Source organism: Cherax quadricarinatus, chromosome 96 (genome assembly GCF_038502225.1).
Source record: "Cherax quadricarinatus isolate ZL_2023a chromosome 96, ASM3850222v1, whole genome shotgun sequence".
In the NCBI taxonomy this organism is placed as follows: domain Eukaryota; kingdom Metazoa; phylum Arthropoda; class Malacostraca; order Decapoda; family Parastacidae; genus Cherax; species Cherax quadricarinatus.
The window spans coordinates 10,095,233-10,122,830 of record NC_091387.1 but is presented as its reverse complement, the minus strand read 5'-3'; the positions used below and the strand labels follow the sequence as shown (position 1 = coordinate 10,122,830).

General features: G+C 45.3%; 1 protein-coding gene across 1 annotated transcript in view; it reads left to right on the top strand.

Moving 5' to 3' along the window:
- Window positions 1–27,598, top strand: part of LOC128701787 (G-protein coupled receptor GRL101) — a 134,611-nt gene that overhangs the window by 81,997 nt on the left and 25,016 nt on the right. Inside the window, exon 7 of the mRNA XM_070105097.1 lies at window positions 6,973–7,122. Coding sequence (XP_069961198.1) covers window positions 6,973–7,122 — 150 coding nt within the window. The remainder of the gene's footprint in view (window positions 1–6,972; window positions 7,123–27,598) is intronic.

Below are 27,598 nucleotides of genomic sequence, written 5' to 3'. Positions count from 1 at the left end.
AAGGTATTCAGGCTTAATTCAGGGAACTGGAGCACAGATTCAATTCCCTAGATCAAGAGCCCCTCACCAGCGTCAAGGAACCTCCCTTGAGGAACTGAAGTATTTTTGTCTAGTGGTGAGGAGTCAAAGCAGTTGAAGTCGATGACATCAATCCATCAATCCTGAAAAAACTCAATACTTCCTAGCTTTGGGAAGTATTTCCAGCACACCGCCTCTTAACTAACATTAGATATAAGTGAGCAAGACAAATATCTCATCAACAGTGCTTAAAAATCAAGTAATCCCCCCTACTTTGTACTACCACCCCCTACTTTGTACTACCACTACTACTAATATCACTACCAGCATTATCTATACCACTGTTTCTCCACTTCTTTCTCTCCTTGTTCAGTTCCTATCCGCTTCTCCTATATGCTGGCTCCCTCTCTCTCGCGTCTTAGTGTGACTTGTAAATAATCCAAGATGGACGGAAACGTTGTTGTAAGGTTTTCTCTCCTGTGTGCGGGTTGTCTATTCTAGTCACGGTACTGTGACTTTTTTAAAGGGATTTCAAATCAACAGGTATGAAAAATATTAATGAAAGGTATACCTACGATCCATAGTGAGTCTTAGGTACACTTGCATTATGTTCGCCCCTAGGTCTTTCTCATTGAGGTCTACTGTCTCGGTCTTCCCAACCTGTACTCTGTGTCCGGTCTTCTTGCCCCTTCCCCAATCTTCATAACCGAGCCTTTACTAGGGTTTAATTCGAGTAACTAGATTACTTACCAAGTTTACAGTTTGTCTGGTTTCATATGTAGCTTTTCCAAGTCCTTATCGATTTATCATACTACATATTTGCTATACATCGTCAGCAAATGAAAGATACATCTAACTCAGTCCCATCTGGCATATCATTCACAGACCAGAAACAGCAGTGGTTCTAATACCGATCATTGCAGTACCCCGCTTCTATCTCTTCCCCATCCTGACGTATCCTCCCAATTATAATCTAGGACCCACCAGAGTACTTTCCCTATTTCTCTGTGTTGTATTGCCCATTTTGTAACCAACACTCCCGTCCTCCCTCTCCCTCTCACTTTATTATAGATCTCCATATAAGTAACACAAGATTTACCATCTCTAAACCCTTACTGATTACTGCTCATGAACGTCATATCTTCCAAATGCTCTGGCACACACTGATTTTCTTCTCCATAACGTTACATGGCATGACAGAGATATTGGTTTGTGGTTTAATATTGGCGGAAAAAATCCAAATACAGTATAGTGAAGTTTTTTATTGACTACGGTTCGCCACACACAGTGGACGTTATCAAATCATAAACAGATTTACCAGGGTAGAGTACATGGGTGTATATAGGATGGCGAGTCAGGTGTACAATGTTGAACAGGTAAGATCTGAGATGAACCTGCAATGGACGGCTGACAATGCTGGGTAGGTTGGATGTGAAAAACGTTTAGGTTTTCTCTGTAGTATCTGACACAACTGACATAATTTGCGGGAAATGCTCAGCATAACAAGCAACTTTCTATATAGTAGTATGTCACTGATGTCAGCTATGATCTGTATACCTTGTACATGTACTTGTATACCTTGTACATGTACTTGTATACCTTGTACATGTACACCTTGTACATGTACTTGTATGCCTTGTACATGTACTTGTATACCTTGTACATGTACTTGTATATCTTGTACATGTACTTGTATACCTTGTACATGTACACCTTGTACATGCACTTGTATGCCTTGTACATGTACTTGTATACCTTGTACATGTACTGGTATACCTTGTACATGTACTTGTATACCTTGTACATGCACTTGTATACCTTGTACATGCACTTGTATACCTTGTACATGTACTTGTATACCTTGTACATGAACTTGCATACCTTGTACATGTACTTGTATACCTCGTACATGCACTTGTATACCTTGTACATGCACTTGTATACCTTGTACATGTACTTGTATACCTTGTACATGCACTTGTATACCTTGTACATGCACTTGTATACCTTGTACATGCACTTGTATACCTTGTACATGCACTTGTATACCTTGTACATGCACTTGTATACCTTGTGCATGTACATCTATACCTTTTACATGTACTTGTATACCTTGTACATGCACTTGTATTCCTTGTACATGTACTTGTATACCTTGTACATGCACTTGTATACCTTGTACATGCACTTGTATACCTTGTACATGCACTTGTATACCTTGTACATGTACTTGTATACTTTGTACATGTACTTGTATACCTTGTACATGCACTTGTATACCTTGTACATGTACTTGTATACCTTGTCCATGTACTTGTATACCTTGTGCATGTACTGTTATACCTTGTACATGTACTTGTATACTTTGTACATGTACTTGTATACCTTGTACATGTACTTGTATACCTTGTACATGTACTTGTATACCTTGTACATGTACTTGTAGTAAATAAAGATATTTGTTAATTGACTTGTAGTTCCTAGGTAGTGGCTCACGCAGAGCTTCCTGTCCCTCTCGTAAAATCTACGGTGACACCTCGCCAGGTTTCATTACCTTCTATGTATCCAATTCTCTCAAGTTTTTTCACCTATTCCTCTGTTGTGTTTTTCCAGAACCTGCCGGTGTACACTTTGCTTTAAGCTCTCTAGTATCGTTCCTCTTTCCACTGAGAATACCTCATTAAATCGTTTCTTCAGCACTTCACGAATTACCTGATTTTCTGCTGTCGCATTTCTGCTAATGTGGCTGAGATAATTTGGGCTCTATCTTGGGTTTTATTTCTGGCATTCGCAAACTGCTGCTCACAGTGTTTCCTAACCCTTGCTTACTCGTTGCTGCCTCTTATGCTCGCTTCTCTGTTATTCCCTCTCCGTATCTTTGATAAAACCAAGGGCTCTGTGAGATCTCCCATCCTTCTACTGGAAATGAATTGCTTCTCTGCCTCCCAGCATTTCCCAGCTAGGTTGTACTTTATTGAATTCAGGAACTTTTTCTTCCAGTTCCCTTTTGCACTGCACTGTATTCGGAATTCTCTCTTCTCTTCAGAGTTCCCTTTTCTGAAGTCAGCTGTCTCACACACTCCGCCTCTCTTCCCTCAGTGTTAAATTCATAGGAGGCTCTCTTATTCAATTTTACTTATTTCAGATGTACTCGTGGTAAATACAAAATGCAATCTTGCTGGTTAATCTGTTCCCCTAACATATTTATGTAAAATATTTGATTTAAACACCTCTACCATCGTAGCTCTCTCTGTTTCTGGGCAGCCACATGGGTTCCAGTTCTTCCAGACAATTTCTTTGAGGTTGTAATCAATGATTAAGGACTTAGCCTTAGTCTCATGAGTTCTCCTTCCTATTTCTGCTAAATTAATAACTTTTGTTGGTATTTTTAACCTGGGGAAAACCGAGCCACCAGGATAACCCAAGAAAGTTAGTGCCTCATCAAGGACTGTGTTTTATTTCCATTAGGGTCCTTGAAATCTTGTGCCCCTAGGATGCAACCCACACCAGTCGACTAACACACAGGTACCTACTTACTGCAGGTGAACAGGGACAACAGGTGTTAGGAAACACACCCAATGTTTCCAACCATACCGGAGATTGAACCACGGTATCTCAGTGTGTGAGGCGAGAGCCTTGCGTACCAAATTATAACACCATTGCATTATTTTTTCTTCTTCTTCCTGTCTTGGTTTCCTGCTGTTTGGTTGTGGGTTGTAAATCACTGCTACCACTACCACTCAGGATCACCCAATCTTGTTTGTACCCATTATGTTTCTTTAACCCATCGCTTCGAAACTCTCCTGATTTCTTAATACCAGATCTATACCTCATCCCTCCCTTATTTCCTCTGTCTTTCCTTATTACCTGGTATCTTACTGAGAAAATATCAGTTATCATTCCAGGTAATTTTGTCTTTCTGATATCTATGATATCCGGGTTTACCTCTGCTATCCATTCATTAGACTCGCTGTTTTAGTTTCGATAATTCGTCAACGTCTGTGTAAATGTGTGTGTGTGTGTGTGTGTGTGTGTGTGTGTGTGTGTGTGTGTGTGTGTGTGTGTGTGTGTACTCACCTAGTTGAGGTTGCAGGGGTCGAGTCCAAGCTCCTGTGTGTGTACTCACCTAGTTGAGGTTGCAGGGGTCGAGTCCAAGCTCCTGTGTGTGTGTGTGTGTGTGTGTGTGTGTGTGTGTGTGTGTGTGTGTGTGTGTGTGTGTGTGTGTGTGTGTGTGTGTGTGTGTACTCACCAAGTTGAGGTTGCAGGGGTCGAGTCCAAGCTCCTGTGTGTGTGTGTGTATGTGTGTGTACTCACCAAGTTGAGGTTCCGGGGGTCGAGTCCAAGCTCCTGTGTGTGTGTGTGTGTGTGTGTGTGTGTGTGTGTAATCAACTAGTTGAGTTTGCAGGGGTCGAGTCCAAGCTCGTGTGTGTGTGTGTGTGTGTGTGTGTGTGTGTGTGTGTACTCACATAGTTGAGGTTGCAGGGGTCAAGTCCAAGCTCCTGTGTGTGTGTACTCACCTAGTTGAGGTTGCAGGGGTCGAGTCCTAGCTCCTGTACTCACCTAGTTGAGGTTGCAGGGGTCAAGTCCAAGCTCCTGTGTTTGTGTGTGTGTGTGTGTGTGTGTGTGTACTCACATAGTTGAGGTTGCAGGGGTCAAGTCCAAGCTCCTGTGTGTGTGTACTCACCTAGTTGAGGTTGCAGGGGTCGAGTCCAAGCTCCTGTGTGTGTGTACTCACCTAGTTGAGGTTGCAGGGGTCGAGTCCAAGCTCCTGTGTGTGTGTGTGTGTGTGTGTGTGTGTGTGTGTGTGTGTGTGTGTGTGTGTGTGTGTGTGTGTGTGTGTGTGTGTGTGAAGGCTTACTCAACCTTGTAATATCTTAAGGTCTTACCAAGGCTGGCTCCTCCTTAGAAAAATTAATGAATAGAAAAAAATAACATACAAATATAAACACTTTTGTTATAATTGACAATATAAAACATTTAAATATGAACTTTTATCCTACGTGAAAGTAAAAATGAGAAATGAAATATAAAAATATTTAAATTCAACGCTAATATGTACAGTTAGACTGTGGTGTCTGGTTGATGTTGACACCGCGCCTTGTAGAAATTGTAGCCGTTGTTGATGTGGGGGTCACAGGTGTTGAGTGACAACCCAACGACTAGTTCGTCACAGTATCTCCAGCCTTGAATAATCCGTCAAGATATGAACGCAGGTCTATCATCACTGCAAAGATGAGGGGTAGTTGCCTGGGGTTGGCTACACCCAGGTATGTAGATCAAGGGTGACGTCCCAGAACTCATGTGAAGTTCGTCTCCTTGAACACTGTCTCTGTGGTTGCCAGATGACCCAAGCTGACATTCCAAAAGTTGTGTTGGGAGCTGTGAGTCAAGTGATTATCTATTTCGTTGGAGCCCCACACGTCACCTTTCCGGGTGGAAAAAGGAAGGGGGGGCATAGCGGGAGCTAGACACTGACCCTATCTTAACAAGCAAACTGGTAATTAAACTATCGTCACCATATACTCGCTCGGTACTCCTACCTGTTGAACTTTTCCCTCTGTGTGTGTGTGTGTGTGTGTGTGTGTGTGTGTGTGTGTGTGTGTGTGTGTGTGTGTGTGTGTGTGTGTGTGTGTGTGTGTGTGTGTGTGTGTGTGTGTGTGTGTACGCGTGCGCGTACTCACGTATCTATGGTTGTAGAGGTTGAGACGGTTCCTACTTACTGCTAGGTATACAGGGACAGCAGGTGTAAGTTAACACCCAGGTACCTACTTACTGCTAGGTAAGCAGGGACAGCAGGTGTAAGGTAACTAACACCCAGGTACGTACTTACTGCTATGTAAACAGACACAGCAGGTGTAAGGTAACTAACACCCAGGTACCTACTTACTGCTAGGTAAACAGAGACAGCAGGTGTAAGGTAACTAACACCCAGGTACCTACTTACTGCCAGGTAAACATGGACAGCAGGTGTAAGGTAACTAACACCAAGCTACCTACTTACTGCTAGGTAAACAGACACAGCAGGTGTGAGGTAACTAACACCAAGCTACCTACTTACTGCTAGGTAAACAGACACAGCAGGTGTAAGGTAACTAACACCAAGGTATCTACTTACTGCTAGGTAAACAGTGACATCAGGTGTAAGGTAACTAACACCAAGGCACCTACTTACTGCCAGGTAAACATGGACAGCAGGTGTAAGGTAACTAACACCAAGGTACCTACTTACTGCTAGGTAAACAGAGACAGCAGGTGTAAGGTAACTAACACCAAGGTACCTACTTACTGCTAGGTAAACAGAGACAGCAGGTGTAAGGTAACTAACACCAAGGTATCTACTTACTGCTAGGTAAACAGTGACAGCAGGTGTGAGGTAACTAACACCAAGCTACCTACTTACTGCTAGGTAAACAGAGACAGCAGGTGTGAGGTAACTAACACCAAGGTATCTACTTACTGCTAGGTAAACAGAGACAGCAGGTGTAAGGTAACTAACACCAAGGCACCTACTTACTGCCAGGTAAACATGGACAGCAGGTGTAAGGTAACTAACACCAAGGCACCTACTTACTGCCAGGTAAACATGGACAGCAGGTGTAAGGTAACTAACACCAAGGTACCTACTTACTGCTAGGTAAACAGAGACAGCAGGTGTAAGGTAACTAACACCAAGGTATCTACTTACTGCTAGGTAAACAGTGACATCAGGTGTAAGGTAACTAACACCAAGGCACCTACTTACTGCCAGGTAAACAGTGACATCAGGTGTAAGGTAACTAACACCAAGCTACCTACTTACTGCTAGGTAAACAGAGACAGCAGGTGTGAGGTAACTTACTGCATAATTAAGCTGAAAGATATTGTTAACATATATTTTTATTAAATATATCTAAGTTGTTGTGACTTATTTTGACTTTTGTCATAATCTTAAGTCATTGTGTTGCACAATAACAGGTGTGACGGTATGTGAGGTGGGAGCTGCGATCACATGTGTAGTATCAACCTACCAGAGGCACAAGGACAGATGTGTGGCGGAACACAGCATCTGTGACGGCATCAATCACTGCCACAACGGTGACCAGGTGTCTGATGAGACCGGGTGCGGTGAGTACCACACCAACAAGCCACATGGGGGATGGAAATCTTTGACTCTAGATCTTTCACACTCTCGTGCGTCGTCAGGAGCTATGTAATGTTGCAAGACAGCAACAGATTTAAAGCGAAATTCTCCGAGGCAAAGCAGAGAGTATTAATGGCAACCCATGACACAGATTTCCATCCTCCTTTAAGTTTTTCTGCATTAAACTCAATTGTTTGCGACTGTAATGCATATCCTTCAATATATCCCATAGATAATATGCAATTTAAAGTATTTTCTCGGTCTATCCTAAACCCGTCTTTATTCTGTTTCTTCCTGATCTATCTTAAGAACATTATATGTGCACTGGATGCTGCACGATTCATATCCCTGCATTGCACAACCCAAACCCCCTGAACTCCAATTCACGAGAAAGGAATAGTGCAGAGTGCGCCAAGAGTTTCTGATGCCGTTAAATATTACTGTCGAAGATATGATGCACACCAGACACTAATTTCAATACAAATGACAAAGAATTACTTTGACATGTGACAAAGATTACTAGGCATTCTCTTAACTCAAAGATACCGAAGTCCTAAAATATACCTGCACATCAAGTTTGAAGCCTCTCAATGTATGCATTAACATGTTATTACCACTGAAGTGTGAAGCCAATTGGATGAATCATTCTGAATTTATCAAAAGGTAATATTTAGTTCTTCCCACGTTCGTTCATGAAAAAAAGGGAAATTGTGTAAGACTGACTAGTGTGTAAGACTGACCAGTGTGTAAGACTGACCAGTGTGTAAGACTGACCAGTGTGTAAGACTGACCAGTGTGTAAGACTGACCAGTGTGTAAGACTGACCAGTGGGTGTGTATGCCTGACCAGTGTATGTGCATGACTGACAAGTGTGTGTTTAAGTCTGACCAGTGTGTGTGTAAGACTGACCAGTGTGTGTGTAAGACTGACCAGTGTGTAAGACTGACCAGTGTGTGTGTAAGTCTGACCAGTGTGTGTGTAAGACTGACCAGTGTGTGTTTAAGTCTGACCAGTGTGTGTGTAAGACTGACCAGTGTGTGTTTAAGTCTGACCAGTGTGTGTGTGTAAGACTGACCAGTGTGTGTGTAAGTCTGACCAGTGTGTGTGTAAGACTGACCAGTGTGTGTTTAAGTCTGACCAGTGTGTGTGTAACACTGACCAGTGTGTGTGTAAGTCTGACCAGTGTGTGTGTAAGACTGACCAGTGTCTGCATAAGACTGACCACTGTGTGTGTATGACTGACCAGTGTGTGTGTGTATGACTGACCAGTGTGTGTGTATGACTCACCAGTGTGTGTGTAAGACTGACCAGTGTGTGTGTAAGACTGACCAGTGTGTGTGTATGACTGACCAGTGTGTGTGTAAGACTGACCAGTGTGTGTGTGTAAGACTGACCAGTGTGTGTGTAAGATTGACCAGTGTGTGTGTAGGACTGACCAGTGTGTGTGTAAGACTGACAAGTGTGTAAGACTGACCAGTGTGTGTGTAAGACTGACCAGTGCGTGTATGTGTGTGTGTAAGACTGACCAGTGTGTGTGTAAAACTGACCAGTGTGTGTGTATGACTGACCAGTGTGTGTGTGTGTGTGTGTAAGACTGACCAGTGTGTGTGTATGACTGACCAGTGTGTGTGTATGACTGACCAGTGTGTGTGTATGACTGACCAGTGTGTGTGTAAGACTGACCAGTGTGTGTGTAAGACTGACCAGTGTGTGTGTGTGTGTGTGTGTGTGTGTGTGTGTGTGTGTGTGTGTGTGTGTGTGTGTGTAAGACTGACCAGTGTGTGCGTAAGACTAACCAGTGTGTGTGTATGACTGACCAGTGTGTGTGTAAGACTGACCAGTGTGTGTGTGTGTGTGTGTGTGTGTGTGTGTGTGTGTGTGTGTGTGTGTGTGTGTAAAACTGACCAGTGTGTGTGTATGACTGACCAGTGTGTAAGACTGACCAGTGTGTGTGTATGACTGACCAGTGTGTGTGTAAGACTGACCAGTGTGTGTGTAAGACTGACCAGTGTGTGTGTAAGACTGACCAGTGTGTGTGTATGACTGACCAGTGTGTGTGTAAGACTGACCAGTGTGTGTGTAAGACTGACCAGTGTGTGTGTGTGTGTGTAAGACTGACCAGTGTATGTGTGTGTGTGTGTGTGTGTGTAAGACTGACCAGTGTGTGTGTATGACTGACCAGTGTGTGTGGATGACTGACCAGTGTGTGTGTATGACTGACCAGTGTGTGTGCTGACCAGTGTGTAAGACTGACCAGTGTGTGTGTGTGTGACTGACCAGTGTGTGTGTAAGACTGACCAGTGTGTGCGTAAGACTGACCAGTGTGTGAGTAAGACTGACCAGTGTGTGTGTGTGTGTGTGTGTGTAAGACTGACCAGTGTGTGTGTAAGACTGACCAGTGTGTAAGACTGACCAGTGAGTAAGACTGGCCAGTGTGTGTGTGTGTGTGTGTAAGACTGACCAGTGTGTGTGTAAGACTGACCAGTGTGTGTGTAAGACTGACCAGTGTGTGTGTGTGTGTGTGTGTGTGTGTGTGTGTGTGTGTGTGTGTGTAAGATTTACTAGTAAGCCTGACCATTGTCTGTGTAAGACTGACCAGTGTCTGTGTAAGACCCACCAGTGTCTGTGTCAGACCCACCAGTGTCTGTGTCAGACCCACCAGTGTGTAAGACCACCAGTGTCTGTGTCAGACCCACCAGTGTCTGTGTCAGACCCACCAGTGTGTAAGACCACCAGTGTCTGTGTCAGACCCACCAGTGTGTAAGACCACCAGTGTCTGTGTCAGACCCACCAGTGTCTGTGTCAGACCCACCAGTGTCTGTGGCAAACCCACCAGTGTGTAACACCACCAGTGTGTGTCAGACCCACCAGTGTCTGTCAGACCACCAGTGTCTGTGGCAGACCCACCAGTGTCTGTGTCAGACCCACCAGTGTCTGTGTCAGACCCACCAGTGTCTGTGTCAGACCCACCAGTGTGTAAGACCACCAGTGTCTGTGTCAGACCCACCAGTGTCTGTATCAGACCCACCAGTGTCTGTGTCAGACCCACCAGTGTCTGTATCAGACCCACCAGTGTCTGTGTCAGACCACCAGTGCCTGTGTCAGACCCACCAGTGCCAGTGTCAGACCCACCAGTGTCTGTCAGACCCACCAGTGTCTGTGTCAGACCCACCAGTGTGTAAGACCACCAGTGTCTGTCAGGCCCACCAGTGTCTGTGTCAGACCCACCAGTGTGTAAGACCACCAGTGTCTGTGTAAGACCCACCAGTGTCTGTATCAGACCCACCAGTGTCTGTGTCAGACCCACCAGTGTCTGTATCAGACCCACCAGTGTCTGTGTCAGACCACCAGTGCCTGTGTCAGACCCACCAGTGCCAGTGTCAGACCCACCAGTGTCTGTCAGACCCACCAGTGTCTGTGTCAGACTCACCAGTGTGTAAGACCACCAGTGTCTGTCAGGCCCACCAGTGTCTGTGTCAGACCCACCAGTGTGTAAGACCACCAGTGTCTGTGTAAGACCCACCAGTGTCTGTGTCAGACCCACCAGTGTCTGTGTCAGACCCACCTGTGTTTAAGACCACCAGTGTCTGTGTCAGACCCACCAGTGTGTAAGACCACCAGTGTCTGTGTCAGACCCACCAGTGTCTGTGTCAGACCCACCAGTGTCTGTGTCAGACCCACCAGTGTGTAAGACCACCAGTGTCTGTGTCAGACCCACCAGTATCTGCGTAGGACCATCAGTGTCTGTGTCAGACCTCCAGATTCTGTGTAAGACCCACCAGTGTCAGTGACAGACTCACCAGTGTCTTTGTCAGACCCACCAGTGTCTTTGTCAGACCCACCAGTGTCTGTGTCAGACCCACCAGTGTCTTTGTCAGACCCACCAGTGTCTGTGTCAAACCCACCAGTGTCTGTGTCAGACCCACCAGTGTCTGTGTCAGACCTCCAGATTGTGTCAGACCCACCAGTGTCTGTGTCAGATCCACCAGTGTCTGTATCAGACCCACCAGTGTCTGTCTCAGATCCGCCAGTGTGTGTCAGACCCACCAGTGTCTGTGTCAGACCCACCAGTGTCTGTGTAAGACCCACCAGTGTCTGTGTAAGACCCACCATTGTCTATGTCAGACCCACCAGTGTCTGTGCCAGACCCACCAGTGTCTGTCAGACCCACCAGTGTCTGTGCCAGACCCACCAGTGTCTTTGGCAGACCCACCAGTGTCTGTGTTAGACCCACCAGTGTGTCAGACCCACCAGTGTCTGTGTCAGACCCACCAGTGTCTGTGCCAGACCCACCAGTGTCTGTGCCAGACCCACCGGTGTCTGTATCAGACCCACCAGTGTATGTGTCAGACCCAACAGCGTCTGTGTCAGACCCACCAGTGTCTGTGTCAGACCCACCAGTGTGTAAGACCACCAGTGCCTGTGTCAGACCCACCAGTGTCTGTGTCAGACCCACCAGTGTGTAAGACCACCAGTGCCTGTGTCAGACCCACCAGTGTCTGTCAGACCCATCAGTGTGTAAGACCACCAGTGTCTGTCAGATCCACTAGTGTCTGTGTCAGACCCACCAGTGTCTGTGTCAGACGCACCAGTGTCTGTCAGACCCACCAGTGTCTGTCAGACCCACCAGTGCCTGTGTCAAACCCACCAGTGTCTGTCAGACTCACCAGTGTGTAAGACTACCAGTGTCTGTCAGACCCACCAGTGTCTGTGTCAGACCCACCAGTGTCTGTGTCAGATCCACCAGTGTCTGTGTCAGACCCACCAGTGTCTCTGTCAGACCCACCAGTGTCTCTGTCAGACCCACCAGTGTCTGTGTCAGACCCACCAGTGTGTAAGACCACCAGTGTCTGTGTCAGACCCACCAGTGTGTAAGACCACCAGTGTCTGTGTCAGACCCACCAGTAAGACCACCAGTGCCTGTGTCAGACCCACCAGTGTGTCAGACTCACCAGAGTGTAAGACCACCAGTGTCTGTCAGACCCACCAGTGCCTGTGTCAGACCCACCAGTGTCTGTGTCAGACCCTCCAGTGTCTGTCAGACCCACCAGTGCCTGTGTCAGACCCACCAGTGTCTGTGTCAGACCCTCCAGTGTCTGTGTCAGACCCACCAGTGTCTGTGTCAGACCCACCAGTGTCTGTGTCAGACCCACCAGTGTCTGTGTCAGATCCACCAGTGTCTATATCAGACCCACCAGTGTCTGTCTCAGACCCACCAGTGTGTGTGTCAGACCCACCAGTAAGACCACCAGTGTCTGTGTCAGACCCACCAGTGTCTTTGTCAGATCCACCAGTGTCTATATCAGACCCACCAGTGTCTGTCTCAGACCCACCAGTGTGTGTCAGACCCACCAGTAAGACCACCAGTGTCTGTGTCAGACCCACCAGTGTGTAAGACCACCAGTGCCTTTGTCAAACCCACCAGTGTGCCTGTAGGACCCACCAGTGTGCCTGTAGGACCCACCAGTGTGTAAAACCACCAGTGTCTGTGTCAGACCCACTAGTGTCTGTGTCAGACCAACCAGTGTCTGTATCAGACCCACCAGTGTCTGTCTCAGACCCACCAGTGTCTGTCAGACCCACCAGTGTCTGTCAGACCCACCAGTGTCTGTGTCAGACCCTCCAGTGTCTGTGTCAGACCCACCAGTGTCTGTGTCAGACCCACCAGTGTCTGTGTCAGACCCACCAGTGTCTGTGTCAGATCCACCAGTGTCTATATCAGACCCACCAGTGTCTGTCTCAGACCCACCAGTGTGTGTGTCAGACCCACCAGTAAGACCACCAGTGTCTGTGTCAGACCCACCAGTGTGTGTCAGACCCACCAGTAAGACCACCAGTGTCTGTGTCAGACCCACCAGTGTGTAAGACCACCAGTGCCTGTGTCAAACCCACCAGTGTCTGTCACACCCACCAGTGTCTGTAGGACCCACCAGTGTGTAAGACCACCAGTGTCTGTGTCAGACCCACTAGTGTCTGTGTCAGACAAACCAGTGTCTGTGTCAGACCCACCAGTGTCTGTCTCAGACCCGCCAGTGTCTGTGTCAGACCCACCAGTGTCTGTGTCAGACCCACCAGTGTCTGTATCAGACCCACCAGTGTCTGTATCAGACCCACCAGTGTCTGTGTCAGACCCACTAGTGTCTGTGTCAGACCCACCAGTGTCTGTCTCAGACCCGCCAGTGTCTGTATCAGACCCATCAGTGTCTGTATCAGACCCACCAGTGTCTGTGTCAGACCCACTAGTGTCTGTGTCAGACCCACCAGTGTCTGTATCAGACCCACCAGTGTCTGTGTCAGACCCACCAGTGTCTGTCTCAGACCCACCAGTGTCTGTCTCAGACCCACCAGTGTCTGTCTCAGACCCACCAGTGTCTGTCTCAGACCCACCAGTGTCTGTATCAGACCCACCAGTGTCTGTGTCAGACCCACCAGTGTCTGTGTCAGACCCACCAGTGTCTGTGTCAGACCCACCAGTGTCTGTGTCAGACCCACCAGTGTCTGTCTCAGACCCACCAGTGTCTGTCTCAGACCCACCAGTGTCTGTGTCAGACCCACCAGTGTCTGTGTCAGACCCACCAGTGTCTGTCTCAGACCCACCAGTGTCTGTGTCAGACCCACCAGTGTCTAGAAAAAGAGTTACTAAACTAAGAAACGTGTACTAACAGGAGTACAAGAAGAAACCCTTAGTGAATATGCTAGTGAATACCTTCGTTATGATACTCTCATCACTGACATTCTACTCATTTATTTCCAAAACCTTGGAACAACCTTCCTTATTAAAACCAGTTTAGTGCTGTACTTATAGCTATGTTCTTACTCTCAAAATATTATTTGTCCACACATCAGTAGTGAACATCGTAAGGGCGGTGATCCACCTGACTCAACACACACATCCTTTACTCTGAATTTCCCAGGAGTTGAGACAAATGCAAATATTCCTTGTTCTGGATTACCTATTTGCAACATTTGCGTCAACATTCATCTTTATTGAAAAAAGAATTAGGTACTTGCTTCCCTAAAAGAACGTACATGTTATATATAATTGGCATTAGGAACTCCAGTAATTAGGTGTAAATTTAGTCAGTACAAGAGAATCAAACCAAGAGAAACACAGACTGTTAGGTAAGACACATATGCAACAGTTAGGTATCTTTATTATGAAACGTTTCGCCTACACAGTAGGCTTCTTCAGTCAAGTACAGAAAAATTGACAGAAGCAGAAGACACCTGAAGACGATGCAATCAGTCCATCACCCTTAAAGTTTTGAGGTGGTCAGTCCCTCAGTCTGGAGAAGAGCATTGTTCCATAGTATGAAACAATATGGAGAAGTGACAGGATGGAGCTTTTATAGCGCCAGGAGGTGAGACGTAGGCCACTAGGAGAGGTAAGAACTCAGATGTTGAAAGGTTAGGTCCCTCTCAAACCCAGCCCCTCTCACTAGTGGAAGTTGTCGAAGTTGATTGCAGGTCTGTACCAAGATACCCTTGTGTTGCAGTGTCTGACAGATTGAACATTAAAATGGTATAAAATACCGACAGGTTGTTAGGTAAGACACATATGCAACAGTTAGGTATCTTTATTATGAAACGTTTCGCCTACACAGTAGGCTTCTTCAGTCAAGTACAGAAAAGTTGACAGAAGCAGAAGACACCTGAAGACGATGCAATCAGTCCATCACCCTTAAAGTTTTGAGGTGGTCAGTCCCTCAGTCTGGAGAAGAGCATTGTTCCATAGTATGAAACAATATGGAGAAGTGACAGGATGGAGCTTTTATAGCGCCAGGAGGTGTCTTATGTCTTACCTAACAACCTGTCGGTATTTTATACCATTTTAATGTTCAGAAACACAGACACTGAGAGTGACCTTTTGAACACCCGTATACTGCCATCACAACAGAGCACAACAGAGCACAACAGAGCACAATAGAGCACAACAGAGCAGCAATGTGGCCAGTTACCATACATAAACTAGAGAGCAGAGTTCACTCGTTGTTGTTAGTTTTAACTCATACGAGACCAGTACCTGTATCCAGCCGTAACAAACAATTACAAATATTATCGAGACAAATAATTAAACCACTGACAAGTTTACACACAAAACAGACTGGGTGGGTAATATTCTGACAATAATATGTATCAGGCATTAAATACTCAAGTCTTTGAGACGACATATTATATTTAACGTGAATAGAAATACAAATTTACAGATCAGGGAACGGGTGGGGGTTGAACTACTGAACCAGCTGACATTAACAGGATTCATCCAATTAGGTATATTTCTATACACCATAGGGAGGTTAGCATAGGCCACCACTGAGACCACAAATGCACCTTTTTATAGATGAATCCCAAACCAGCGTGACTGTGGCAAACTCCAGCTCCAATCCCTTCAAAGTCGCCATCACAACTCACGAAACTGTAATAACATGATAATGATTACAAAGAAATCACTGCAAAGCTTGGTGCAACTGATAAGAATTGTATTACGCTTAATATTACCTGGGAATACCAGAAGGATAATACTGTAAGTCTTCCATTTTCGTTCTGCCAATAATAATGGACTTAGGGAACATTTCTCTAGTCTCGATTCGGGTAATCTAGCCCATGATTTTACTAACGATCATGATACGATAACGAAGGCATCTGAAGAGGTCAATATATATATATATATATATATATTAAATATATATATATATATATATATATATATATATATATATATATATATATATATATATATATATATATATATATATATATATTACCTGGAATTTACCTGGAGAGAGTTCCGGGGGTAAACGCCCCCGCGGCCCGGTCTGTGACCAGGCCTCCTGGTGCATCAGAGCCTTATCAACCAGGCTGTTACTGCTGGCTGCACGCAAACCAACGTACGAGCCACAGCCCGGCTGGTCAGGAACCGACTTTAGGTGCTTGTCTAGTGCCAGCTTGAAGACTGCCAGGGGTCTCTTGGTAATCCCCCTTATGTATGCTGGGAGGCAGTTGAACAGTCTCGGGCCCCTGACACTTATTGTATGGTCTCTTAACGTGCTAGTGACACCTCTGCTTTTCATTGGGGGGATGTTGCATCGTCTGCCAAGTCTTTTGCTTTTGTAGTGAGTGATTATCGTGTGCAAGTTCGGTAATAGTCTCTCTAGGATTTCCCAGGTGTATATAATCATGTATCTCTCCCGCCTGCGTTCCAGGGAATACAGTTTTAGGAACCTCAAGCGCTCCCAGTAATTGAGGTGTTTTATCTCCGTTATGCGCGCCGTGAAGGTTCTCTGTACATTTTCTAGGTCAGCAATTTCACCTGCCTTGAAAGGTGCTGTTAGTGTGCAGCAATATTCCAGCCTAGATAGAACAAGTGACCTGAAGAGTGTCATCATGGGTTTGGCATCCCTAGTTTTGAAGGTTCTCATTATCCATCCTGTCATTTTTCTAGCAGATGCGATTGATACAATGTTATGGTCCTTGAAGGTGAGATCCTCCGACATGATCACTCCCAGGTCTTTGACGTTGGTGTTTCGCTCCATTTTGTGGCCAGAATTTGTTTTGTACTCTGATGAAGATTTAATTTCCTCGTGTTTACCATATCTAAGTAATTGAAATTTCTCATCGTTGAACTTCATATTGTTTTCAGCAGCCCACTGAAAGATTTGGTTGATGTCCGCCTGGAGCCTTGTAGTGTCTGCAATGGAAGACACTGTCATGCAGATTCGGGTGTCATCTGCAAAGGAAGACACGGTGCTGTGGCTGACATCCTTGTCTATGTCCGATATGAGGATGAGGAACAAGATGGGAGCGAGTACTGTGCCTTGTGGAACAGAGCTTTTCACCGTAGCTGCCTCGGACTTTACTCTGTTGACTATTACTCTCTGTGTTCTGTTAGTGAGGAAATTATAGATCCATCGACCGACTTTTCCTGTTATTCCTTTAGCACGCATTTTGTGCGCTATTACACCATGGTCACACTTGTCGAAGGCTTTTGCAAAGTCTGTATATATTACATTTGCATTCTTTTTGTCTTCTAGTGCATCTAGGACCTTGTCGTAGTGATCCAATAGTTGAGACAGACAGGAGCGACCTGTTCTAAACCCATGTTTCCCTGGGTTGTGTAATTGATGGGTTTCTAGATGGGTGGTGATCTTGCTTCTTAGGACCCTTTCAAAGATTTTTATGATATGGGATGTTAATGCTATCGGTCTGTAGTTCTTTGCTATTGCTTTACTGCCCCCTTTGTGGAGTGGGGCTATGTCTGTTGTTTTTAGTAACTGTGGGACGACCCCCGTGTCCATGCTCCCTCTCCATAGGATGGTAAAGGCTCGTGACAGGGGCTTCTTGCAGTTCTTGATGAACACGGAGTTCCATGAGTCTGGCCCTGGGGCAGAGTGCATGGGCATGTCATTTATCGCCTGTTCGAAGTCATTTGGCGTCAGGATAACATCGGATAGGCTTGTGTTAATCAAATTTTGTGGCTCTCTCATAAAAAAAATCATTTTGATCTTCGACTCTCAGTCTGGTTAGCGGCTTGCTAAAAACTGAGTCATATTGGGACTTGAGTAGCTCACTCATTTCCTTGCTGTCATCTGTGTAGGACCCATCTTGTTTAAGTAGGGGCTCAATACTGGACGTTGTTCTCAACTTTGATTTGGCATAGGAGAAGAAATACTTTGGGTTTCTTTCGATTTCATTTATGGCTTTTAGTTCTTCCCGCGATTCCTGACTCCTGAAGGATTCTTTTAGCTTAAGTTCGATGCTTGCTATTTCTCTGACCAGTGTCTCCCTACGCATTTCAGATATATTGACCTCTTTTAGCCGCTCTGTTATTCTTTTCCGTCGCCTGTAAAGGGAGCGCCTATATTATTTATTGTATATATATATATATGTCGTGCCGAATAGGCAGAACTTGCGATCTTGGCTTATTAGCAACGCTCATCTTGTCATATAGGACAAGCGAAAATTTGTGTATGCAATAATTTCGCCAAAATCATTCTGAACCTAACGAAAAAAATATATTTCACTGTGTTTGTTTAGTATTAAATTATTGTAAACAAATCTAAAATATATTTAGTTGGGTTAGGCTAAAATAAATTGTTCTTGTTATAATAACGTTAGGTAAGTTTTCTAAGATTCTTTTGGAGCAAAATTAAAAATTTTTACATTAACATTAATGAAAAAATATATATCTTTAAACGTATAAGAGAAAATTTCAGAAAGAACTTAATTTTATATGAGTTCTTGCTAATTGACCAGTTTTACTTATTCGGCAAGACATATATATATATATATATATATATATATATATATATATATATATATATATATATATATATATATATATATATATATGGTAAAATTAAAACAATCCCAAATAGATATATGAAACTAAAACATCTATCAGGGAAGAAGGGAGGAATTTACGAGCGAATAAAAAGGGCAGTGGATAAACTTACTGATCAATATTTTAAAAGAGGCAAAAGGCGGATTTAAACAGGACTAAACCAAATTATGAAGTTAAACCAGTTAGAGAATGAGAAACAAACCTAAAAGGGCTCTTTAAATTTAATACAACAGAAAAGGACCACTAAAAACTAGATCCGGACATAATGGTTATTTGTCAGTAAATATCCCAGCAATTAATAATTATTCAGGTCCTGAAAAAGGAAATTATGTAATATTACCGCGACAAGGGACATGATTATCAAATAATTAGACAGACTTAGGCAAACTAACCTAAAACGTTGTGTAGGTTTAAAAATAGGTTGGATAAATACATGAGTGGGTGTGGGTGGGTGTGAGTTGGACCTGACTAGCTTGTGCTGCTGGGTCTGGTGCCGTGCTCCTTCCTTAAGTGGAAGTGACCTGACTAGGTGGGTCATTGGGCTAATCCGTGGGGGGTGGGGACATGGACCTGCTTCGCATGGGTCAGTAGGCCTGCTGCAGTGTTCCTTATGTTCTTAAAATAATTCCCCAAGTTGCAAGTTGGAACGTATCGCCAACCAGTGTCTTCATCAGTCCAATACAGAGAAGAACGGTGGAAGTTGAGGAATCTGAGATAATCAGTCCCTCAGCCTGGAGGTAGGATGATCAGCATATCAATTTTAATAAAAAATACAGCATATGCTACAGTTAGGTGAGGTGAAGCATTGAAATTCTCTGACCGCGGGTTCAAACCCCACCCGTGGTATGGTTTGAAGCAGTAGGCTGCAGCGTCACCAGTGGGCAAAACCAACCAGTGAAAGTTGGTCATAACTACAAGTTAGGCAAGCCTGCCTAACCTCTAGGCAGTGACTGATACCCAGCACTGAAACATCACTGGTTACTTTATCACTGATACCCGGAACTGGTACATCGGTAATTGTTCAATCTCTAACCTGGTCATCATTTTACAAATACCAAAGTCAGGAAGAAATGTTTCTTACGAACAATGGTGGTGACTTTGTACTACACTCTCAGGAAGTCTGCTGCACCACTGGTGACTTTGTACTACACTCTCGGGAAGTCTGCTGCACCACTGGTTACTTTGTACCACACTCTCAGGAAGTCTGCTGCACCACTGGTTACTTTGTACCACACTCTCAGGAAGTCTGCTGCACCACTGGTGACTTTGTACCACACTCTCAGGAAGTCTGCTGCACCACTGGTGACTTTGTACTACACTCTCGGGAAGTCTGCTGCACCACTGGTGACTTTGTACTACACTCTCAGGAAGTCTGCTGCACCACTGGTGACTTTGTACTACACTCTCAGGAAGTCTGCTGTACCACTGGTGACTTTGTACCACACACTCTCAGAAATCTGTTGTACCACTGGTAACTTTGTACCACACTCTCAGGAAGTCTGCTGCACCACTGGTTACTTTGTACCACACTCTCAGGAAGTCTGCTGTACCACTGGTGACTTTGTACTACACTCTCAGGAAGTCTGCTGTACCACTGGTTACTTTGTACCACACTCTCAGGAAGTCTGCTGCACCACTGGTAACTTTGTACCACACTCTCAGGAAGTCTGCTGCACCACTGGTAACTTTGTACCACACTCAGGAAGTCTGCTGCACCACTGGTAACTTTGTACTACACTCTCAGGAAGTCTGTTGCACCACTGGTTACTTTGTACCACACACTCAGAAATCTGTTGTACCACTGGTAACTTTGTACCACACTCTCAGGAAGTCTGCTGCACCACTGGTAACATTGTACCACACTCTCAGGAAGTCTGCTGCACCACTGGTAACTTTGTACCACACTCTCAGGAAGTCTGCCGCACCACTGGTTATTTTGTACCACACTCTCAGGAAGTCTGCTGTACCACTGGTGACTTTGTACCACACTCAGGAAGTCTGCTGCACCACTGGTAACTTTGTACCACACTCTCAGAAAGTCTGCTGCACCACTGGTAACTTTGTACCACACTCAGGAAGTCTGCTGCACCACTGGTAACTTTGTACCACACTCTCAGGAAGTCTGCTGCACCACTGGTAACTTTGTACCACACTCTCAGAAGTCTGCTGTACCACTGGTAACTTTGTACCACACTCTCAGGAAGTCTGCTGCACCACTGGTAACTTTGTACCACACTCTCAGAAGTCTGCTGTACTAATGGTGACTTTGTATCACAAACTCTTAGAAGTCTGCTGCACCACTGGTGACTGATAATCACCCACAGTATTGATCACGGGGCCAGCTTACCTGTGAGCTTACGTAACTAGAAGGTGTGGCCACACCTGGTGACGTGTGGCCACACCTGGTAACGTGCGGCCACACCTGGTGACGTGTGGCCACACCTGGTAACGTGTGGCCACACCTGGTAACGTGTGGCCACACCTGGTGACGTGTGGCCACACCTGGTGACGTGTGGCCACACCTGGTAACGTGTGGCCACACCTGGTAAAGTTTAGTGAGGCCTTAATTGATGAAGTGAAGAAAGAGTGGCCACACAAGTCATTATTTACTCTATCCTTTCCTCTCAGTACTTTGTACGTTGTTATAATATCCCTCCCCCCTTCTCTCTCTCTCTCTCTCTCTCTCTCTCTCTCTCTCTCTCTTAGCCCTATGGTGTCATCAGGTTGAGTTCCCTTATCTTTGTAAGACATACCACTGAGTTCCGTGACTTGTGTGTGTGTGTATACTTACCTATATGTGCTTACAGGGGTCGAGTCACAGCTCCTGGCCCTCTTGTGTATGTGCAGGTGTAATTATTTACAGCTAGCTGTTTTAAGTCACAGCAACACTTAGTAATTCTTAACATAAGAAAGGAGGAACACGGCAACAGGCCTACTGGCCTATGCGAGGCAAGTCCAATTCTCCCACCGGCTTAAGCCAATGCCTTGACCTAGTCAGGTCAGTCACGTTTAAGGGAGGAGCACGACATCCAACCTAGTAGCACAAGCTAGTCAGGTCCAACTCACACCCACCCACACCCACTCATGTATTTAGCCAACCTATTTTTAAAACTACACAACGTTTTAGCTTCTATGACGGTACTTGGGAGTTTGTTCCACTCATCCACAACTCTATTACCAAACCAGTGACTCCTATATCCTTCCTGAATCTGAATTTTTCCAACTTAAAAACACCATTGCTGCGAGTCCTGTCTTGGCTGGAAATTTTCAGCACACTATTTACATCCCCTTTATTTATTCCTGTTTTCCATTTATACACCTCGATCATATCCCCCCTAATTCTACGCCTTTGGAGAGAGTGCAGATTCAGGGCCTCAGTCTATCCTCATAGGGAAGATTTCTGATACATGGGATCACCTTTGTCATCCTCCTCTGTACGTTTTACAGAGCAGTTATATCCATTCTGTAATACGGTGACCAGAACTGTGCAGCATAGTCTAAATGAGGCCTAACCAAGGATATATAGACTTGAAGAACAACCTGAGGACTTCTATTATTTATACTTCTAGATATGAAGCCAAGAATTCTGTTAGCTTTATTGGGAACACTAATGCACTGTTGTCTTGGTTTTAGATTACTGCTAACCAAAACTCCTAAATCCTTTCCGAAATCCTTTCAGCTTCTCTTGGGTAGAATATCTTATAATCCCTTACGATGCAGTTTTTCGTCGATTTAAGAACATAAGAAAGAAGCACTGCAGTAGGTCTACTGAACCAAACTAGACAGGCCTTTCTCAAACCCAAACTCATTAACAAAAGTATTCTCCCAACCCATTTTCAGTGGTACCCGAGGAATAAGCTCTGACAACCCATATTAACAAATATAGTAATAATATGTACAACGTATACAGACCATAGCTGACATCAATGACATAATACTATATGCAAGAGCTTTCGTGACGTCTCACATTATGAAGTTCCTTGAAAATGTGAGAAGTAACGAAAGCGGTTGGAATTTCACTATTCTTTCACAGTGGTTGTTTTTGCATATTCTGATATCACCTGTTTACTGTGACCTTATTGCATACTACTCTATAGAAAGTTGCTTGTTATGCTGCGCATTTCCCACAAATTAGGTCAGTTTTGGCCCAGGATGCCACCCACACCAGTTCACCAACACCCAGGATGCGACCCATACCAGTCCACTAACACCCAGGATGCCACCCACACCAGTCCCCTAACACCCAGGATGCCACCCACACCAGTCCACTAACACCCAGGATGCCACCCACACCAGTCCACTAACACCCAGGATGCCACCAACGGTGGAACCTCACTCGTCACAGGCGCTCACTCTGACACTTCGTCACGTACCATGACTCGTCGTTGCCTCTCTGCCAGGTATTCTCTGATCCATTGCAGTTCATTTCCTGCCTGGTCCTCAGCTTTTGCAATAATCTCCTGTGTGGAACTGTCAAAAGCCTTCTTACAGTCAAAGAAAATGCAATCTTCCCACCCCTCTCTCTCGTCTTACTTCCGTCACCTTGTCGTAACACTCCAGTAGGTTTGCCGCACATGATTTCCCTTCCCTGAATCCGTGCTGGCTGTCGTGTATCAGCTCATTTACTTCTAGGCACTCCACCATTCTTCTAATGATAATCTTCTCTATGACTTTGCATACTATACATGTCAGTGACACTTTTCTGTAGCTTAATTGGAACTACATTTGCTGCCTTCCACACCTCAGGTAGTCGCCCTGTTTCGATAGATGTGTTGAAGATTGTTGATAGTGGCACACAAAGGGCCTCTGCTCCCTCTATCAGGACCCATGGGGAGATATTGTCTGGTCCCACCGCCTTTAAGGTATCTAGTTCCCTTAGAAGCCTCTTCACCTCATATTCGGTTATGTGTAGTATGTGCAGCACTTGTTGGTGTACCCCACTATTCCGGCTTTCTGGAGTCTATTCGGTCCCCACTCACAATACTTCACTAAATCTCAAGTTGAGCTCTTCCCATACATCTTGGTCGTTTCTTGTGAGCTCCCCACCTTCCTTCCTCAGCCTGATTACTTGGTCCTTGACTTTTGTTTTCCTCCTGATGTGGCTGTACAACAGCCTGGTCAGACATGACTTTCAGTGTTCCGTCATTTTCGTACTGCCGCTGGGCCTTCCTCTTATCTGTGCATATTCGTTTCTGGCTCTTCGACTAATGTTATGTAAGACACATATGCAACAGTTAGGTATCTTTATTTCGAAACGTTTCGCCTACACAGTAGGCTTCTTCAGTCGATCAACTTTTCTGTACTCGACTGAAGAAGCCTACTGTGTAGGCGAAACTCTTCGACTAATCTTATTTTCTGGGTCCTTTGTCTTTTACACAGACTCCGTACGACAGAGCACTTAGTTTTGTCTTCTCTACACCTTTGGGTCAACCAAGGCCTGGTTCTGGCTTTCCCATTATTTCTGTTGTCCTTGGGTACGAACCTCGTTCTGGCTTTCCCATTATTTCTGTTGTCCTTGGGTACGAACCTCGTTCTGGCTTTCCCATTATTTCTGTTGTCCTTGGGTACGAACCTCGTTCTGGCTTTCCCATTATTTCTGTTGCCCTTGGGTACGAACCTCGTTCTGGCTTTCCCATTATTTCTGTTGCCCTTGGGTACGAACCTCGTTCTGGCTTTCCCATTATTTCTGTTGCCCTTGGGTACGAACCTCGTTCTGGCTTTCCCATTATTTCTGTTGCCCTTGGGTACGAACCTCTTTCTGGCTTTCCCATTATTTCTGTTGTCCTTGGGTACGAACCTCGTTCTGGCTTTCCCATTATTTCTGTTGTCCTTGGGTACGAATCTCGTTCTGGCTTTCCCATTATTTCTGTTGTCCTTGGGTACGAACCTCGTTCTGGCTTTCCCATTATTTCTGTTGTCCTTGGGTACGAACCTCGTTCTGGCTTTCCCATTATTTCTGTTGTCCTTGGGTACGAACCTCGTTCTGGTTTTCCCATTATTTCTGTTGTCCTTGGGTACGAACCTCGTTCTGGCTTTCCCATTATTTCTGTTGCCCTTGGGTACGAACCTCGTTCTGGCTTTCCCATTATTTCTGTTGCCCTTGGGTACGAACCTCTTTCTGGCTTTCCCATTATTTCTGTTGTCCTTGGGTACGAACCTCGTTCTGGCTTTCCCATTATTTCTGTTGTCCTTGGGTACGAATCTCGTTCTGGCTTTCCCATTATTTCTGTTGTCCTTGGGTACGAACCTCGTTCTGGCTTTCCCATTATTTCTGTTGCCCTTGGGTACGAACCTCGTTCTGGCTTTCCCATTATTTCTGTTGCCCTTGGGTACGAACCTCGTTCTGGCTTTCCCATTATTTCTGTTGCCCTTGGGTACGAACCTCGTTCTGGCTTTCCCATTATTTCTGTTGCCCTTGGGTACGAACCTCTTTCTGGCTTTCCCATTATTTCTGTTGTCCTTGGGTACGAACCTCGTTCTGGCTTTCCCATTATTTCTGTTGTCCTTGGGTACGAATCTCGTTCTGGCTTTCCCATTATTTCTGTTGTCCTTGGGTACGAACCTCGTTCTGGCTTTCCCATTATTTCTGTTGTCCTTGGGTACGAACCTCGTTCTGGCTTTCCCATTATTTCTGTTGTCCTTGGGTACGAACCTCGTTCTGGTTTTCCCATTATTTCTGTTGTCCTTGGGTACGAACCTCTTTCTGGCTTTCCCATTATTTCTGTTGTCCTTGGGTACGAACCTCGTTCTGGCTTTCCCATTATTTCTGTTGTCCTTGGGTACGAATCTCGTTCTGGCTTTCCCATTATTTCTGTTGTCCTTGGGTACGAACCTCGTTCTGGCTTTCCCATTATTTCTGTTGTCCTTGGGTACGAACCTCGTTCTGGCTTTCCCATTATTTCTGTTGTCCTTGGGTACGAACCTCGTTCTGGTTTTCCCATTATTTCTGTTGTCCTTGGGTACGAACCTCGTTCTGGCTTTCCCATTATTTCTGTTGCCCTTGGGTACGAACCTCGTTCTGGCTTTCCCATTATTTCTGTTGTCCTTGGGTACGAACCTCGTTCTGGCTTTCCCATTATTTCTGTTGTCCTTGGGTACGAACCTCGTTCTGGCTTTCCCATTATTTCTGTTGCCCTTGGGTACGAACCTCGTTCTGGCTTTCCCATTATTTCTGTTGCCCTTGGGTACGAACCTCGTTCTGGCTTTCCCATTATTTCTGTTGCCCTTGGGTACGAACCTCGTTCTGGCTTTCCCATTATTTCTGTTGTCCTTGGGTACGAACCTCGTTCTGGCTTTCCCATTATTTCTGTTGCCCTTGGGTACGAACCTCGTTCTGGCTTTCCCATTATTTCTGTTGTCCTTGGGTACGAACCTCGTTCTGGCTTTCCCATTATTTCTGTTGTCCTTGGGTACGAACCTCGTTCTGGCTTTCCCATTATTTCTGTTGCCCTTGGGTACGAACCTCCTCTGCCTCCTTGCATTTTATCACGTATTCCATTATTTCATATACTGATTTTCCCAGCGATGTTCTCTTTCCCACTGAAACTCGTTCAGGAAATTTCTCATGCCTGTGTAGTTCGACTTCTTCCATCCTACTCTTCCTGCTTCTGTCTTCACTTGTAACTATGTATTCGAAGCTGAGTGTGTGTACTCACCTAATTGTGGTTGCAGGGGTCGAGACTCAGCTCCTGGCCCCGCCTCTTCACTGAACGCTACCAGGTCCTCTCTCTCCCTGCTCCATAAGCTTTATCATACCTAGTCTTAAAGCTATGTATAGTTCCTGTTTGTGTGTGTGTGTGTGTGTGTGTGTGTGTGTGTGTGTGTGTGTGTGTGTGTGTGTGTGTGTGTGTGTGTGGATGTGTGTGTGTGGATGTGTGTGTGGATGTGTGTGTGGATGTGTGTGTGTGTGTGTGTGGATGTACTCACCTATTTGTACTCACCTATTTGTGGTTGCAGGGGTCGAGTCACAGCTCCTGGCCCCGCCTCTTCGCTGATTGCTACTAGGTCCTCTCTCTCCCTGCCCCATGAGCTCTATCATACCTCGCCTTAAAACTATGTATGGTTCCTGCCTCCACCACATCACTTTCTAGGCTATTCCATGGCCTGACTACTCTATGACTGAAGAAATACTTCCTAACATCCCTTTGATTCATCTGAGTCTTCAACTTCCAATTGTGACCTCTTGTGTCTGTGTCCCATCTCTGGAACATCCCGTCTTTGTCCACCTCGTCTATTCCGCGCAGTATTTTATATGTCGTTATCATGTCTCCCCTGACCCTCCTGGCCTCCAGTGTCGTCAGGCCGATTTCCCTCAACCTTTCTTCATAGGACAATCCCCGTAGCTCTGGGACTAGTCTTGTTGCAAACCTTTGCACTTTCTCTAATTTCTTGACGTGCTTGACTAGGTGTGGATTCCAAACTGGTGCTGCATACTCCAGTATGGGCCTGACGTAGATGGTGTACAGAGTCTTAAAGTGTGTGTGTGTGTGTGTGTGAGTGTGTGTGTGTGTGTGTGTGTGTGTGTGTGTGTGTGTGTGTGTGTGTGTGTGTGTGTGTGTGTGTGTGTGTGTGTGTGTGTGTGTGTGTGTGTGTGTGTGTGTGTGTGTGTGTGTGTGTGTGTGTGTGGATGTGTGTGTGTGGATGTGTGTGTGTGTGTGGATGTGTGTGTGTGTATGTGTGTGTGTGTACTCACCTATTTGTACTCACCTATTTGTGGTTGCAGGGGTCGAGTCCTAGCTCCTGGCCCCGCCTCTTCACCGGTTGCTACTAGACCCTCTCTCTCCCCGCTCCATGAGCTTTATCAAACCTCGTCTTAAAACTGTGTATGGTTCCTGCCTCCACTACGTCATTTTCTAGGCTATTCCACTGCCTTACAACTCTATGACTGAAGAAATACTTCCTACTATCTCTCTGACTCATTTGTGTCTTCAACTTCCAATTGTGGCCTCTTGTTTCTGTGTCCCCTCCCTGGAACATCCTGTCCTTGTCCACCTTGTCTATTCCACGCAGTATTTTATATGTCGTTATCATGTCTCCCCTGACCCTCCTGTCCTCCAGTGTCGTCAGGCCGATTTCCCTTAATCTTTCTTCATAGGACATTCCCCTTAGCTCTGGAACTA